General features: G+C 34.7%; 2 protein-coding genes across 5 annotated transcripts; one reads left to right on the top strand and one right to left on the bottom strand.

Annotated features, from left to right (window-relative positions):
* The first annotated feature begins 1,018 nt into the window (after positions 1–1,018).
* On the top strand, positions 1,019–9,312 carry LOC107219791 (1-acyl-sn-glycerol-3-phosphate acyltransferase gamma). Of its 3 annotated transcripts, none has more exons than XM_015658125.2 (7): positions 1,019–1,228; positions 4,351–4,590; positions 5,964–6,136; positions 6,313–6,474; positions 6,581–6,919; positions 7,884–8,103; positions 8,188–9,312. In XM_015658125.2, the coding sequence occupies exons 2-7, from the start codon at positions 4,410–4,412 to the stop codon at positions 8,274–8,276; spliced, it is 1,164 nt and encodes a 387-aa protein (XP_015513611.1). In that variant the 5' UTR covers positions 1,019–1,228; positions 4,351–4,409; the 3' UTR covers positions 8,277–9,312. The 3 variants fall into 3 exon arrangements, with proteins under 3 accessions (XP_015513611.1, XP_046589082.1, XP_046589081.1); XM_046733125.1 differs by lacking the exon at positions 1,019–1,228 and adding an exon at positions 3,863–4,136; XM_046733126.1 differs by lacking the exon at positions 4,351–4,590 and having other exon boundaries at positions 1,020–1,228.
* A 511-nt stretch (positions 9,313–9,823) lies between these two features.
* On the bottom strand, positions 9,824–18,692 carry LOC107219782. 2 transcript variants are annotated; one of them, XM_046733122.1, is made up of 4 exons: positions 18,561–18,692; positions 13,667–14,626; positions 12,801–12,958; positions 9,824–10,942 (listed from the first exon to the last, which is right to left on the bottom strand). In XM_046733122.1, the coding sequence occupies exons 2-4, from the start codon at positions 14,483–14,485 to the stop codon at positions 10,753–10,755; spliced, it is 1,167 nt and encodes a 388-aa protein (XP_046589078.1). In that variant the 5' UTR covers positions 14,486–14,626; positions 18,561–18,692; the 3' UTR covers positions 9,824–10,752. The 2 variants fall into 2 exon arrangements, with proteins under 2 accessions (XP_046589078.1, XP_015513601.2); XM_015658115.2 differs by lacking the exon at positions 18,561–18,692 and adding an exon at positions 17,636–17,888.
* Between the last annotated feature and the right edge of the window lie 19 nt (positions 18,693–18,711).

Raw genomic sequence — 18,711 nt, 5'->3', positions numbered from 1 at the left:
AGTCGTTTTTTTTCTCGAAACACTTATTAATACAACAAATTAGTAAATAAGATAAAGCATTTTTGGAATTTGTTAAAGAAATCTTTCAGACCTTATGTTTTAAGTATACCGTTATCAAATTGAATGTTGTTTTTTAGTAAAATACTGTACTGCTTTGTTCTGATTTAGAGTGAGGTTATGGGTTTGTTGTCACTCGTGAGTTTTAAGGTATATCGCATCACAGTTCACTAACGTGGTGGAAAAACCTGTAGCATTCATGCCAATTGAACCATTTACACTTTTTACACTTTTTACACTTGGTCTAGACCGAATGTAAAAAGTGTACACAAAGGCCGTGTTCGAAAATTGACTGACAGTACTGTCAGCAATCTTTCATCTCTTTTGCGCTTCCAAGTTCGTGGATAGCTCCGACTCCGTCCTAGGGAATTTTCAGTACTGTCAGTCAATTTACGAACACGGTCAAAGTGTAACGAAAGTCTAGTGACATTTGTAAAACGAACAGCGCCATCCGACGTCACGTTCGCTAAAGCGAACGCGCAAGTGTACACTCCCCACGAAAGTGTAGAAAGTGTAGCAGTACGAACAAACCTACTGAACTGCGAGCAGCAGAAACTTGCGCCGGAAGTGATAGGGGAAAACTGCTGCAGCTGCTGCTTTTTACTGCTCATGAAATAGCACCCTTAATGAACAGCTCTGCTGCTGCGTCAAACTAGTAGACAGGTTTTTGTAACATCTAGTAAGTTACTAAACTCTTGCTGCTCTTTGCTGCCCATGAAATCCCACCTTAAGGGGGAAAATTGACCTTACAAATTCAATTTCCATATGTGTAAATACCACACCACACTTAAGTATTTATACGGTTTGAAGTACGGGCGGGTACGAATGCAGGTTTGGAAACAACCCCAAATTTTCGACGGCGGGGGATCAAGTTCCTATTTTGAAGCTAAATTGGTAGTTCTATCAACAACCACCCAGTCGTCATGTAGACAGGGGTATTGTATGCTATATTCAAGTATTTTGTTGTTTCACAATGAAGAATTTACCTCTCCCACCGCCTGCGGTTTCCAGACCTGTATACAAAACCGTGCATCGTAGTCTGTAGTTCTGGGTTTCGCTCAACTGTTTTGATTCCAATCAAGGCCGTAGTTTCTCCGTTAGAAATATATGCTATCAATGATTACAATGTAATACTACATACTCAACAGAAAAATCAATTATGCAACAATAGGTGAGTTAATTAATGACTGTATTTTATGTTATTACCCTGACTTATAATATTCAGCTTTATTCACGACTTGGCCACCTTATCTGCGTTCGCAACACTGTTCTCCACTCTTCGAATTCAGGGGATGACTGTTCTTTGATAAGCTGTAAAACTAATAATTGTTTATTACGAATCAGCCGTATCTTTGCCGCTGCGTAATACTTGGAAACCTTCATTCAATCAGCTTGACATTATAAAATAGAACTACTTGTTTCACTATCAGCACTACACATATGTATGTATGCACATATAATTTTATTCTTGCATCAATTCTACAGCAAATGAAACGGCAAATGCTGATTTCATTCGTCAAATTGTGCTGAATCACTGAAAACTCTCTCAACAATTTCTGTAACTCAACTTTCAAGTTCTTGGTTACTTTCCGCATATTCTGGAATACCAATGTGACTCGATACTTCAATAGAAACAAGCTTATATACAAGTAGGCACTTTTATCACAACTGTACTTATGCCAAAGCAACTGCTTTCTAGTACACTTGAGATTCATGCAATTAGTTGTTTCCAATTTGTAATAATACCTGAAAATTGACGCAAGGCTTGTACAATAGTCTCACAGTGGCCTTTCCTTGGCAATGATTTCAATCATTCAACACACATTTCTTTATCTCTGATACGAAAGGTGATTGCAAATTCACCTTATCCAATTTTATCGTGACAGAAGACATTGATGCAGATAACTATTATCAGAGGCCTTATATTAATCACTCGTTGCAAAAATTTCATGAAGCTTTCCTGTCTTAACGCATATAAATTGATGACAATTTTTACCAGCTACTTGTGAATAATTTATGTACAAGTTTGTTCATAATCTTTTTTATAACATTGACCGGTGTAATAAACTATTCAAAGAATATAAGACCAATATGCCTTTCATTACTAATTACGAAGAGAAATACAGTTTAAATCAAAGAAAATCAAAGTTTAGATCTTCAGTGCGATATCAGCTTCTGTTATTTATCTCTGATGCACGTAAAATTGAAAATAACCTTCTGCTCAGACTATGTCACTGTGTGTGGTAGGGGCAATTATTTACCTATTTCGATATACAAACTTTAAATAGGTATGTTGATGCAATAATTGTCGATGCCGGTGTTGAAACACCTTAGCTTCAAACTTTCTCAATATCATTAGACAGGCTGTGTTGTGGCAAGTTCGGAAACTCGTCACCCTACAAAATTTCAATACTTTATCTGTAAATTCCATGTTGTCCATGTCCTTATTGATCACAGTAAAGAATTGTACCTATGGGTAGAATTTTTTTTTTATTGTGTGAAGGTTAGCATTTGATGTTGTGAGTGCCTCTTGTGAATATCCATAACATGGATTTGTTTTGAATCACAAATTAACGTTTCTTTGTGAATTTTCCTAAATTAGTGGATGCTCCATAAGCCTTGGGACATTTTGTTTGCTCAATCTATGAAACTTGCTAAGAAGAACAACTTATTAATTAATATTCGGTAATTTTTATTATTGATCTTAATTTTATAGCCTCGTCACTTTATCAGAACATCATAGTTGACCAATTGGCTGTTCTAGCAAACTTTGTAAAATTGTTTACCAATATTGTATGGTTTCGCAGTTTTTTCATTACCTATGTCCTCAAGTACTATAATTTCCTGGCTTGGTAAATGGATCTATTAAAGTTTTAAGCATTATTTTATGAAATTTTATTTACTCCCTGAAAACTTTAAACAAAATTATGTTTCTTACTTATCCTTGCAGATAGTAATTAGTTTTTTTTTTTTTTACTATCCAATTCTACGACTAGTTTAAAAGTGTAGTGAAAACAATTGAAAAGTTATGTTTGAACTCCATCTTCAAAGGCAACCTACTGGATTTCCCGAAGTTTATAAATTCAGCATTCATGTTATTTATCCACAGCATATTATAATTTCGTGCAATTATTATATCATTATATTTTGCTGGTTAAGCATATCACTAGGATATACCTTAACGGTATTATTTCCAGCTCTCATCACTGGTTTAGCATCAGTAATTATTTTAGTTGCATTATACGATTAAGAACTATCTGTCATCGTTGAGACTAGAATTCAGATATATATACAGAAAATTGAATTCCATTATAATGATTCACAAATGTATTGTAAAATTGCGAAAAAATTTGCAACTGCGATTTCATTATCACAAATCAGGGTTATCATCTGAGGAATGAGATAAAGTTCACATTGTTGTTACAATTATTCATAATAAACATGATGTGAGATGAAATAAATTGTAATTGAATGCATTGATAAGATATGACAATGAATGCTATCTTGGTAGATGCATGCAGTGGGAACGTGTATCAGTCTGTTGTCAGGTGCACAGAATTTCGAACATGTGTTGAACAAGAAAAATTATGCTTATTTGATAAATTTAACAGTAAAATTTTTCAACCAGTCATAGTTATCATGTCTGAGTTAGTGTAGAGCTCAAGTCCGTCACTTCTCGAAAATTAGACAGTGGTCACACTTGATAACATATTACCTTGTAAAACGATTAAGTAATCTTATCTAATTTAAAAAGGCCAAGAAGTTTAAAACACAAATAGATTGAAATAGTGATAATTTTGGCATTGTTAATACACGCTTTGTATACGTCTAGTGAAAAGTAAATTTCAATATTGTGGCTTCAATTTATTGCTTTGCAAAAATGGCACTTTTCCTACATCTTGAAAATAAATGTTTGAACCAAAAACTTCAGTTTGAATAGCTGTCTAGATATTAATTGCAAGTAATACACATAAATTTCCGGTCGATCAAGGTAATCAAGGTGCCACTAATACCGAATTTTGAAATCAAATTTCTGTGGATTGGAAGAAACTTTGTAAGCGATTGAAAAATATGAAATGGTAAAATGATTGCTAAATATTGCATTGATATTTTAATTTATTATTGGAATTTTAGATGTGCTTCAAAATTAATGACTATAGGAAAAAAAAATTATCAGCTTCACATTGAATGGTCCAATATAATTATTGTTTGTGTAATAGTTAATGTTGCCAGTGAGATTATTCCGTATTTTCTCAGTCTGAAAAATGAACTCTAATCTTTTTTATGTTGCAGGTTGAAAATTGAATGTATGTCTTCGACAAAACGCACATATTAGAAGTATATAATAGAAAATGGGGGTCTTGGCGTCATTGAAGCGATCCTCGGTGGTTCACCTGATGTTTGCTATCACATTTTTTACATCTGGACTGATTATTAATCTATTCCAATGTATATTATACATTGGTTTACGTCCATTCTCAAAATACCTGTACCGAAAACTGAATTACTATCTGTGCTACTCGTTTTACTCTCGTAAGTTTTTTTTAGCTACAGATGTTTTACAATTTACATAGAACCCGTCAGTCCCAGAAATATATTTATACTGAAGATTTTTTATTAAAGTTTGAAATTTTATTATTATGTTGAAAAAGCTTGTTTCAAAATTAGGGTAGTCACTATCTTTACAAAATTAATGATCGTTTACTTTTTATGAATTATTAATATTTTTAGTCTCAAATTGCTTCTTAATACTTTGTGGCACAGCATCTCATATGTGAGACACCTTTTTTAAAACGGTTATTTAAGATTTATATTCAATTTTTGAGATATCGCTGTAATATTTTATTTTTTTTTTTCCTTAACTTGACTACCAAGATGTCAAGGTTGATGTTTCAAGAGGGATTATGATGATTCTGCTAATATAGTGTGCGCTATAAATAAACAAAGTGTTGAAAATACCTCTTTTTACATAATAAATGTCATTGTGGCAAAGTTACGGGTACTAGAAAAGTAGAACTCTGTAATCTTGGGTTTATGGGGTTGCTAAAAACGAAGCCGATATCAAAATTCGAAAATTCAAAATAATGGATTCAATATGGTGGACTGAAAATATAAAAATTGATACTATTCATTCATATTAGATCCGCTATTTTTAATTTTCTAAATTTCTCAGATCTGACCGCATTTTTTAAATCAGAGAACTCGAGAACCCTTATATACCTGGTTTCAAGAAATTTGACTGCAAGGACAAATGTATGCTGCAAAGGGTTAATTAAATTTGAGAATCGTTAGAATCAAAATATATAATCATATATGACAGAATGCTGCAATACTGATCACAATTCCATCCAACCATCCATTCATTTTCAGCTTTACCTTCACTTACGAAAGAACCAATTATTAACAGATGTATAATTTCAATCATATTAAGTTTCGGAAGTCACGGTTAGTTATTTCTGTATATTCTATAACAAAGGTTTAAGCAACCGAATTTTTCAAAACAATTTTTTAAATTGTAGGCTGGCTGGACCATAAGTTATTATATACATTTAACTATACGGACTTGTAGAAATGATACTCTCTCAGTCCGGTGTGGCGTACGCTAGCCTTGCCCTAGGCTGGCGCACCCGGCTGGCGGTCTCCCATCTGCGCTCTGATTGGTGAATTTCAATCGGCTCTAACTCTCGACCTGTTTCTTTAAAAAAAAAATTGCCAAGAATAGTTTAGTTTAATTTTTTTACACGGACCACCTTGTATATTGACACTGTAAGACATTTGGCTGTATACAAATGGATAAATGAATGTATAATTATACACACAAAGAAAGTAGTGGTTCTTTCAGAAAAGAATAGCACAGGAATTATTTGAGTACTCGTAACATTGAGTCGTCACTTTTAATCTTACAGAATTAGTGTTCATGGCTGAATGGTGGTCGGGTACAGATGTCATATGTTATATAAACAAGGAAGAGTTTGACAAATATTACGGCAATGAACACGGATACTTACTAATGAACCATAGTTATGAAATCGACTGGTTAGTGGGCTGGATGTTCTGTGAACGTATTCAAATGCTAGGGGTAAGCTGTGAATTGGAACCTTGACAGTAATGATGTACTCACATAAAATAATACAACTTTGTTAAATATTAAGTTCGTAAATTTTAAGATTTTTTATTTTTCTAATTTTCTAAATACCTAAATTAGTAGAAAAATAATTAGTAACAAAATGAATATGCATGTAAATTCGATTGCAGAACTGTAAAGCCTATGCAAAAAAGTCAATTCAGTATATTCCTACACTGGGATGGGCTTGGAAATTTGCGGAAAGTGTATTCTTAGAAAGGAGTTGGGAAAAGGACAAAGAAACTATAGGTGAACAAATTAGAGAATTAGCCGACTATCCGGATACGATGTGGGTGAGTCGAGCCATTTTGAAACATGCAATGTCAATAACTCTCAGAATATAATCTAAAATTCTTCAATTAGTTTGCAATTTGGTTGACGATTGTTAAATATTTACAGCTATTGTTGTATGCAGAAGGGACACGTTTCACCCCAGAGAAACATGAAGCTAGCCAAAAATTTGCACATGAAAAGGGGCTACCAGTATTAAAACACCATTTAACCCCACGCACAAAAGGATTTACAGCAAGTCTTCCACATTTAAGAGGGAAAGTGGGTGCTATCTATGACATTCAGTTGGCATTCAAGCCAACAGAAGTAGTTAAGCCAACTATGACAAATCTTCTTCTAGGAGAGAAAGTAGAAGCTCATATGTACATAAATAGGATTCCGCTCGCTGAAGTTCCCGAAGGGGATGAAGCCGCTGCGGCTTGGCTACACCAGATCTATCAGAAAAAGGTAAGTCACGTGCCACGATAAGTACTTGCATTACTCTATTCAGAACCCAGTTTTCAAGTGATTTCAATCGTATTATGGATTATTTTTTTATAAACGTCTCGTTCTATAATAGAAGAAAATTATTGTACTTACACCGGAAAATAGATGTCAGATTGTCACTTTAATTTCATATTTCGAAACCTTGCTAACCATTTATGATAATTTTTTGTGTGTGAGTGTGATAAACTTATTGGCCGACGATAACTCGAAAACGCATAAATTGATAGCATTGGGATTTGGACCGCTAATTTAGGTACACCACACATGGAATTCGGTATGTTTTGGATAAAATCTGTCTAGCCATTTCAGAGTTACTTGTAGAAAGGAAAATTTATTTTGAACAAGCTATAGTCAACACACCTGCCGCTCCCACTCCCTCCTGTCGCGTGTATGTGCGTTTTACTTCATTATCATCAAAATGATTATATTTGGAGTAAACGGGATTAGCTTGAAGTTCTACAACTGGTTTTTATGTGCCAGGTGATTTTTATTTGTTTTTTATTTATCAAATAATATAACGCCAATTCACATCCAAAAAATGACCACCAATGAAAAGAATTCTTATTTACTTGTTATTTAATTAAAGTCACGTGCTGTATTTATAGCATGGCAGAATTGTCGCATATGAATTATATTAGGTTGAAATTTGTAACGTTGTCGTAATAATACATTTTTAGAAAAAATCGTGATGTTAAAACTTTGGGATTGTTTGACATTCAGTAAACCATGAGAACGCTAAAGATATGTTATATTTCAAAAACTTAACATGTTTGAAGTCATTGTAAAGTAGTAAACTACTGATTTTTTTTCCAATGTTCGTTATGTGATGTTACTAACTTTAACTTTGTCATTTTGTTAGATTTTTACGAATATTTTAACAGGTATGATGACTAATGCGTTTGTTTATCAATTTTTTGTTTAATAGGATCGAATGGCAGAGAGTTTTATGCAAACAGGGGACTTCTTCGCCACAAGCGGGGTACCGCCAACAGGGTCCTTCAAGCTGGAAAGGAGATATTACTCTCTCATAAATACCACTTTCTGGGCTATTGTTGTACTTGTTCCCATGTTGTACTATCTTGTCAACCTTCTACTATCTGGGTCTACAGTATACTTTTTCATCGGAGTAGGGATCATCCTATTATGTAAGTTATTCTCCTTTTACACCAACCAACAAAGTTCTAAATTTTCCGCTAGATTAATTAAATATCTGATGTATTGATTTGCAGTTTTCCTGCTGATGTATAAAACAATTGGAATGTCTGAGATAAGCAAAAGTTCGTCATACGGATCCGCGGAAAGTAAGAAGCCTCAGTGAGCACACAAATAGACAGTTCTTGTTTTTGGATCGAACAAGCCAGAACAAAACAGAGAAACAAAATATATATAAATAAAATATAAGAAGTTATTAAGATATATTTGCCAGTTGAGAATAGATAATTATATTGATAGTAGTTTAAAAAGATGCGGGGAAACAAAGAGCGGCGCCACCCTCCTTTCTGCGATCAGTGAGTGGCGAACTTCAGATCACAGACTATTGAAAACAAAAGCAGGTACAGCACTTGAAACAAGCAATCGAGCTGGTCAAACCAACTTGAAAGAGAAATAAAAGGATGACGCTTATTTCCTATGCCTTTCTCCGCTTCTCTTCGAACTCTTAACAATACTATACCACAATAATAATGAAATTTCGAGCAATTAATTTGTGAACAGCGATATAACAATTTGATACCTGTTGGAATTGGATTATTATAGCACGTATTATAAATATGTATCCAATACATATATGTATGTATAGCATAATATGCAGAATTTTTAGCTTCCATCTCCTCACTCGAATATATCAGTCCTGCTGACAAAACTCCGGCATGGTATTTCCAAAAATGAAACTGATTAAGTTAATTGCAAGGGATTTGACTGAACAGATATTTTTTTCCTTTTATTTACTAATATTGTACAGGCGATCGAAATCCACGAGAGACATATTATAACATTCTTTGTAATATCAATGAAAACAAAATTGACGAAAAGAGGAGAGAAATTTTTAGAATAACACAAATACGAGACTGAGGGCCCGAAAGATACAGGATTATAACAATCTGTTCTACTCATTCTATGCACCCCCTAAAAATATGCAATTTTTGGTTGGATATGACTGGCATTTGTTTAGCAATGAACAAAATACTTACGGCGAGAGATTGTAATCAGAGAAGCATAAATTTTTGGTATAGACTACTGATATTAATATAACAATATTCATATTATAGATACTGGTTAAGAGGTAGATGTGTTTGTGTTTAGATTTCTTTTTTAAACCATTGACTGTTATGGTTAAATAAACAGCTTTTCAATCACACCTTTATAAATATTTATGTCAGATAAATAAGCTTGATTTAACGAAAAAATTTATGATTATTTTTTCTAGGAACATACTTAATATATGAATGTTTGAAACGCAGGCATTATTGAAATCTAGGACGATTTATCCTGTGTAAATTCATATTTTGACCACCGATTAATACAGCTTACAAAAATTGTGTAGAAATCAGTATTTAGGCAATTTACAATAACATCTTCATGAGTATCCCAAAGATATGACTAACCACTTTGTTGAGAAACATGCACAAAATAATCCTCTAACAAAACACATGTTCGAAACAGTAAACTCTAATAATACTGGAACGATTACTGCGGTGGTGAGGTTCTGGAGAGAGAGATAGCTCGAAGATGAAGTGTTGATTCTTTCTCCTGGTTACTGCTCATGCGCGGAACAATCTAAGCAAAAATGTAACATCACTGTTTTACGAAAGAGGACACCTACGAAAGGGGCACTGATCTTTGGTGCACAAGCTTTTTGAATGACTGTACTGGTGCAAGAGAGACATCACTTCACCTCCGAGCTACCTCTCTCTCCGGAAAACCACCCGTATACCTATACCTAGCCATGCAAGTCGTCACAGTATTATTATTTCAGTGGTTCGAAATATGTGTTTTCGCGTCTTGTGAAACGAGCGAGTGAGCCTGGTGCAGCCGCTTTGCAACATCATAAACGTCGTATTGAAACACCAAGATTATCCGCTAGAGGCAGCACGTTCCTAGTTGTTTTCCTTTTGCAAGAGTTTTTTTTTCTGTGTCAAGAATTTTATTTTCCCGGTCAAGAAACTGCCATGCAAGTTTCAGCCCGCCACATACACTTGAAAACCCGCGTTTTTCGTGCCCGTGTAGCAGAAATTTTTTCTTCAACACGTGTTTGGAAAGCTTGACTTTTGCAGCCTGTGGTGCGGGAGTAAAGTGTCCCATTTCCGAACAGTGCGATAAAATAACGTTGGCGCATGCGCACAACTAAAGCGTAGGATTTTATACACTGGGGTTTTCTTTAGCTGAGACGCACTTTCAAATAACTCAACTGTACGCACTGTTTCATCGAGCGTAAGTTACATAACCGCAATTTTACGAGCTGTCAATGATATCTGCGTTTCTTCTCAAATCAATCTTTCCTTTACATATATTAGAAAAAAATAGCTTTGTCAGACGTGCGGATGAGCGATATCCGACTCTATGAATATAGTACTGGCCTCACTGTGGCTTACGTTGCAAACTTCAGACTCATTGGTAATCGCGCATTTCCCGTACTCGTAACACAATATATTATTGTATACCGTCAAATAGAAAAGAATTGAAGAAGTCTTCTCGTCTAAGGACATTTATGTATTTATTTTTTTATTAGGCATATCAAAAGCTATAGCTAGAATTTCGTATACAACAAATCACCAAGTGTTACTTGCATGTAACAGTTACATTTTCGTGTTTGAGGTCTGGTCAGACTCATGATCGTTGGATTTGTGGTGTTTTTCTACGTAGCCTCCTATGGGCCTGACTTTGTATTCGACCATTTTCAACTTCCCATTTGCATCATAGTATCCATAATGTCCTTTCACCGATCCGTCTCGAAGGCGTTCTTCCAGACGAAAATGCCTGTTCTTCCTAAAATAATCAATACTGTTGGCACCATCAACATATTTCTTTGCACCGGTCTCTATAATGCATAATTTTTTAATTGAATGATATGAATTTTCATTATTTTTATTCTCATTCATCCACACTTTCATAGGGCTACTCGTTTGGAGAACTTCAAACTACGGGAAATGTCAGGAAATTATAGTAATAGTAGTATAATAGTTTTTCTTTGGAATTCCAGGAAATGTACTGTATGAGGGGGAAGGCCACTACGACGGCTGAAAAAATAACCGATTTTTTAAAATTTTCTTCATAGGGATAACTCATAGAAGAGATCGGATTGTCGGTATTTTATTAAGTGTATATTAAACTTATGTTATATAAATTTTTATTAATAAACTTTAACTAGGCTTTAACTTAACGACTAATCAAAAAATTTCCCCTTCGTCGTGGCATTGATGATATTGCGGTAAAGGGTTATGTGAAAAAAAATTTTTTTTATCAATATGTATAGAAATGTAGCTATCGTTGTGCGTGGCCGTTTTTTTGTTTTTAGATTATTTACAAAATGACAACTGCTTGAATAAAAAAGAGGGCTTTGGAAGAAAAAAATTTTAATCCGTCGCTATTGTGTAAATCATAATGGAAAGAAAACAGCCTCGTACAACGATAGCTAGATTTGTATAGATATTGATAAAATTTTGTTTTTTATTTTCAGATAACCCTTTACCGAGATATCAATGCCACGATGAAGTTTTTTTTATTAATCGTTAAGTCAAGGCCCATATCTCTGTTAATTTCAATGTGTTTGAATAAAAATTTATATAAAACAAATTTAATATACACTTAATAAAATACCGATAATCTGATCCCTTTATTAATTAGTTATCCCTGTGAAAAAAATTCTTAAAAAACGATTATTTTTCTGGCCGTCACAGTTGCCTTCCCCCTTAATGCAACCTTTCTATTTTTCAATTATTTTTAATTACTTGCTCTAGCTACTCATGATTATTCTCGCTAGCATATGCTAGGTGGAAAGGTTTTTAAATTCTTTTTGCCCTTGCTGCATACTCTCGAACAATGTTAATATGTATGCTGAGAATGAACGGGGGCCCTATCTTCTAAACCAAAAGTCGAGAAAAGATGCAAGACCGTTTAAAAAACCTGTGATGTTTTTGATCCAATTCTGATGGTCTTGGGCGTATTTTTTTCACTATAAAAATCTCTAGAGTGGATAGGAAACAATAGATTCGTGTGAGTACTGCACAAGCAGATGTTCGTCAACAATTCCATTTAGACGTTATAACTAGACTAATGTAAAATTTCTCAGATTTCTCAGACAATTCGTAGAGATCTGGTCAGCGAGTTAAATGGGTCCAAGGACATTAAAATTCGATTAAGAAACACCAGAATAAAATGATTTCGAACGTTCTAGTAATAAAATCTTTTCTAAAATTATGAATTCTTCTTTTCCTAACTTTTGATTCAGACACTAGGCCCATTCATCCAACCTTATATGCACCCGCTTTTCTTGTCATGTATTTACAACAATCTGCTTCCAATTAATGAACTATTCAATTCTAGCGTTTACGAAAGTAATGAAAACTTGTAATTGCGAAATGCGATATATCGAGGCAAAAACTCAGGGAAAAGGATTATTTTAGTCAGGGAGACAGGATAAAGTTAGGGAATTTTCGAAACCAAATTGAGTGACCACGTAACGGTATGAGTATAATAGACCCTGATTTTGTATTATAAAGTTTTCATGTGCTTTGCGTGATTATTAATTTCTGAGATCTCTATACGCCACTATACTGGCATTTTAAAGTATGATATTAAGTTTTAATAGTGTTAGATAACAACAAAAAACCGCATCGACGCTTACCCGTCGCCAGTATCGTAACCAAAGATGTACGTCTCTGGTCCTTCGTGGCCATGTATTTGAAATTCTACTCGGTCTCCATCTTGTGAGAGTGTCAAAGTGTCTTTGGGATCTTCTTTTGGACGTCTGTGCAATCTTTCCGCTTTCCCGTTTGTTGAGCTCTTACGTGGTGATATGCATATTAAGATATCAAAAATGTACGAATTCTTTCTGGTTTTAGTTTCTCATTTCTCAAATACGTATATGGCGTGTCTAGCCCAGATTGTACCTTCCAAAATCTTGTACGAGGTGTCTTTTTCAGCAGTGTCGGTTTTCAATTTATAGGGATACAGAAACGATTACAGTTGTGCATAGTACGCAGTTTTTTAGTCATCTACCAAATCCGATGAAAATTGACGTTGTAGAATAAGTATATTGATATTATAAAATACTTGTGGAAATCTTTAGAAATTAATATTTTCGAATAGATTGACAAAAATTCTTACGGGTGCAACGTTGCTACAATTTTGCATGACTTATGATTCGATTTACGTGCTGTGTAGTAAAAATAATAAGAGTTGATTGACGTACTATCGCAATTTTCAGCAAGTTCTGATTTTTGGAAGGTTCAATCTTGAACTGCAAACTATAGTAGATGTAAAAGGCGAAAGAGCGAGTAAAATATCAGAGTTCTATGATCATGAATTTTCGAAAATCCTACAGAGATGTATAAATTGATCTGATTCTTCTTAATAATAATGTTTTTCTTTTTTTTCATATATTACTGAATGAGAATTTCCAATCGTATATCCACGAGTAACTCGCAATATTATAAAGTTGATTCAATCTTATAAAGTGTAAGTTATGTGCGTCTCATCTTAATGCGTTACCTCGGTGAGTTCCTCCGGATCATGCTCTCTGTCATATACTGGACGGTGATTTTTCAAGTGTGTTTTATTTACTGGACTTGTTTCTTTTGATTTTTTCTGACTCGCGTTTCTGTGATTTTTCAACCTCTCTTCGTTTGTGGCCGAGTCGACCGTTGGTCGTTTGGATTTCCGCTTGTTCTTTACCCAAAACTTCTTGTTCTCGTACTCCACCATTGGTGGCTGTACGTAACGAGATGGGACTCTAGGGTACGATCGATTAGGTATGGCTCTAGTCTCTGAGATTTGCAAAATGTGTGTTTTATCCGAGAAGTCTCTATCATTAAATTTTTTGTTTGGTACATATACAAACTGATTATCACTGTTAATCGTCTTGGTAGTAGACTCGAATTCTTTGTCTCTTTCATCATTATACCGTTTTCTGTATCGTTCATGTCGCTGTAGATTCTCCTTCAATAAACCTGCGAATCCCATTGAACCCTCAGTTTTAGGGATTATGAGTTTCTTGTCAAATCTGGAATTAACTGGCTCAGTTTTTCTTGTCAACTCCTTCGAATGAACCGTTTTACCTTGTAAGCTACGATTGATTTCATCTCTCAAAGAGTAACGTTTATCTGATACCGGGACTGGCTTGGGATTGCCATGGCTATGGTGGAAATCCGAGATACCACCAGAATTTGAGGGGAATTCCGTCGGCACATAATAAAATACATACTGTGGTCTAGTATTGAAGGAGCGTCTCGTATTTGCACGATCAGCAACGTTATCAGATTGTATTTTCAGAAACGGGAAACCTTCTTGTATTTCTTCCAAGCTCAGCATGGGCACATCCGAATACTGCGTGAATGCGACACGAGATACTTCGCGTACTGGAAAACGATGAGGGAATGGCTTTTCATAATTGACCAGTACTGCACGAACTCGCGGCCTGATAACGAGAATGATGAACACCCCAAAGTTGAGCTTAAACAAACACGTCAAAATTTGATGTCAAAACAGAATTTGTGCAATTTATTAATGACCGTTAAGGCTCAGGTAAAACTACATTACAGGGTGACCAAAAAAAAAAAAAAAAACGAACCACTTTAAAACTTGAATAAAATCTGAACACGGTAACCAATTTTTCAAATATTTTCTACCTTGAAATTAGAACAATAAACCGTTTGTTTCGCCGTTGGGAAACTAAAAAATTTTTATTCCTTGACTAGTATACGCTCTCGAAGAACGGGTTTCGAGAAAATCGCTGAGCGCGTGAAAAAAATTAATATTAAAGAGTGTTCAACTTAAATTATAATTCAAAGTTTGACTATGGCATTAAGGAATTCTCCTGGATTCTATACACATGGCATGGAATGTTTCTTGTAATATTAGAGTCAAAACGCGTCGGTCAGACGAGATATATTACAATAGGGCAGAAATGCTGCTCTCGACAAAGTTTCACTGAAGAGTAAAACCAGATTGTGTGACATCAACTTCCACAGATCGGTGAATAATTCTGCCCCACTACTGCAAATGTGATGTTCTAGGTAATTCGCCAATATTAAAAAAAATTCAGCCGTAGGGCCGTCTCAAAAAGTTTCGAAAATGTTTGTTTTATCTGCCTTCGTGTCGGTGATTATCGACATATTGTTTTGCCGATAAAATACTAAAACATCGATAAAACACCAAATTATCAATAAGATACCCGAATGCCGATGAAATATTATAATAAAGGTGAAATACCGAAAAACTGAAATTACCTGTCACTAACCCCTTCAAGTCCGGTCAACTGTAGTCAAATACTCAAATATACCAACTACTATGATTTAAGAAGATGGTAGTATTACTGTGAAAATACATATTATCCGAAGATTATTCGTAGTAGGCAATGTAGAGGAAGTGCCGCAAAAGCATGGAATATTCGGTTTTTTCATTGCTGCAATTCGATATTACGGTCGCGGCAATCGAGAGTTGTGATTGTAATATTTTGGTATTTCGATATTTCCGTATTTTGTCATCGGTAGTTTCGACTTTCGGTATGATGATATCAAGATTTCGGCGTCGGTATTGAAAGCTGATCTTGATACCGAAATATTTTGAAACAAAGATATCGAAAAAAAATTCGGTACACCGAAATATTGCACAGCCGTAGTAACCACTACCCAACAGCGTTCACACCCAGTTGAATTTGTAAATCAACTTGCAGCATGATAACGATGTGATATGTATGGAAGTTGTCAGAAAAACGATTAAAGCACTTGTTAACCCTTTGAGTCATATTGTTAAGTATTCTTACCATCTATTTTATATCCATTTTTTGTATATTTAGAAAACTCTTCAACATATTTCTTTGCGGGTTTCTATTATTTCTGATAGTATACTGAGAGATTTTCAATACTCGAGAGTAATTATCAAGATACAATGTAAATTATTATTGTTAGAAACAAATTGATTGACAAAAATCGTGAAAATTGAAGGAATAATTCGTTTCTGAGAAACTTAACCCCTCACCATTTCCATGTGTTACATAATTTATAAATTTCGAGGTCACTGATTACGAATTAGAAATTGGATTTTAATAATTGAAAATGGTGGATCCAATACGTTGAACAAAAATTTCAAATTTGATCGAATCCGGTGAAAAAACTCTATCCAGGGTTTTTGGGGTCGCTGATTACGAATCTAAAATCGTATTTTTCAAATTCAATATGGCAAATTCAATCAGCAGCCCCGGAAACCCGTACATAGAGTTTTTTGACCGTATTCGATGAAATTAAAAAATTTCGTTCACCATATTGTATGCGCCATCTTGAATTTCGAAATCTTCATTTCTGATTCGTAATTAGTGACCCCAAAAACCTTAGAATACTATCTTGTTATAAAAGTTGACTCAGCACAATGGTATATGACTCGAAGAGTTAAGTAATGGCCATTTCAATCCAGTTTGTGGTAAAGAAATTTATGTATCGAAATTCGTAGAAAGTGGAGTATGTAATTTTTTGCTGCTCCTTTGTCCATGTTCGGTACGTTCGGGTAAAACTTTTTTTTCAATTCATACCGAGAAACAGCACGATATTATGTCCATGCCTGTATCTTATTGTTAACTCGCACCAGTTGACTATACATTGGAATTTGTATCCTAGTAAAACTAGAGTCAAAGCAACTCGTGCGCGACTGATTGAATACCTTTAACAAAGTTTCTAATTGGATGACAGCTGATCATATACAGAATATACCTTTTATCTTACAACAAACGTTGCTTCGAAATTCTCATGCATGAGATTTAAACTTGCGGGTAGACGAGTAACAATGTTATAGAATTAACACCCAGAAATGACAACGTCTTATAGGATAAAGGCACATTTTTACACAGCACAATATTCTCGGTAATTTCTCCGTGTATAACGTGAAGCTGTGTTGATAAACTTGAGCCAATAGTCGCACTCTCATTATATCTGCATTCCGCTTAGGCGATCATTTTTTCGAATCGCGAAAGATTTGTAGAACGAGTTAAAAATATTGTTAACAGAGGGACTCCAAGACACATTTTTTATGATACTTGCTGGATTACGATATCTATTTTGGTCTCGATTTTGCTGTACGTACTTCCAAAATTCTCACACAGAGAGAATAAAAGAGTGGGTATTTCTCAAAACTGCAGGAAAAGAGGGACACGTCGGTTTTTTTTTTTGGTAGAATATACTTCGTAAATGTAGAATTTACTACATATAGAAGCAGTGGAAATCGCTGTGTGCCGAGTAAAAACTATTACATTTGTAATAAAAAATTTAGTTGACACGGGTATTTATTACCAAAACCTTGACGTGTTTCTCGTTTTCTGCAGTTTTGAGTGAAATCTGTTATTTTTCTACACTCCGTACACGAGAACACTTTGTTTGCTGGACTAGAAAATCTGGTTTTCCCATTTTTGGTGTTATACGTTGTTTTTCACGAATTATTAATAAGGTATAATTAAGTCAGTTAGTTACTCACAAGACTTTTCGCCGAAATCATGACCGTAAGCTGTCGCACTGAGAAATTGACTAATCACGATTGTGAGACGTTGAGACTCGCTGTCTCTCTGAACAAACTCTCTCTTCCGACCGGATCCCCTACTTTACAATCACTCCCAGAGTATAACAATCTGTTATTAGATTTTCACTTCTACGTCTACTCATCGTAAGTATAAGTACTCCACTGTAATATAGAGCAAATTAACGATTTACCGATCGGTTCGCACTGCTCCATATTACGCTCAGTTTATAACTGGAAAGAACACTAGAAGCATGCGTGAATGCATAACATAAAATTGTCGCCACGGTCGACTGAACGATCTGTTTAACCCTTTAATGATTTTTGGAGTTTGTTATTTATTAAACTACTTTTTTGCTAACAAATGCCGAGTTTTTTGATTCCACATAGTGTGTAAAATATTTCTATGTCTAAAGAAATACAAAATTTATTTATTTATTCACTTATTGCAAAAATAGCACATGTAAACAAATGGTCGAAATTCATATTTTTCACGAACAAAGCATTTTCTGCTAATCCACGATGTTAAAAAACTGTTGTTTTTAATTGCAATTTACCTAATACAGCATATTGTATAGCTATACAGTAAGATTGGTAATTTTGATACATTTTTTCCACGGGATTCAAAATTATGTCAGATGATTGTATAAACCCAAGAGTTTCGATCGGCAGTTTAGACCCATATCTTGATATTTGGTCATAGGACTTGCAGATTGAGTCCACAATTTCGCTTCAGTATCTTCACGTTTACCGATAGAAATCTGGTTCACAACCATTCAGCATGAAAAATATTTCTGTAGAAACGAGTCTCCAGAACATATTCCGAAGAATATTTGCCCCGTAGAACTGATTTCTGTAGAATTGACCCTCCTTCTTCGAAACGAACCTGGAGAAACGAACTTGTAGAACCGCCGCTTGTAGGAAGGAATTTGTACAACTGTTCACTTGTAGGATTGAAACGTGTAGGATTGGTACCCTCTCAAAAAGATTTGGATCGTACTATTCAAACCATTAATAAACACTGTGCAAATGGAATT

Source organism: Neodiprion lecontei, chromosome 2 (genome assembly GCF_021901455.1).
Source record: "Neodiprion lecontei isolate iyNeoLeco1 chromosome 2, iyNeoLeco1.1, whole genome shotgun sequence".
Lineage (NCBI taxonomy): Eukaryota > Metazoa > Arthropoda > Insecta > Hymenoptera > Diprionidae > Neodiprion > Neodiprion lecontei.
Note: the sequence above shows the minus strand (reverse complement) of the source record. Positions and strands in the feature narration are given on the sequence as shown.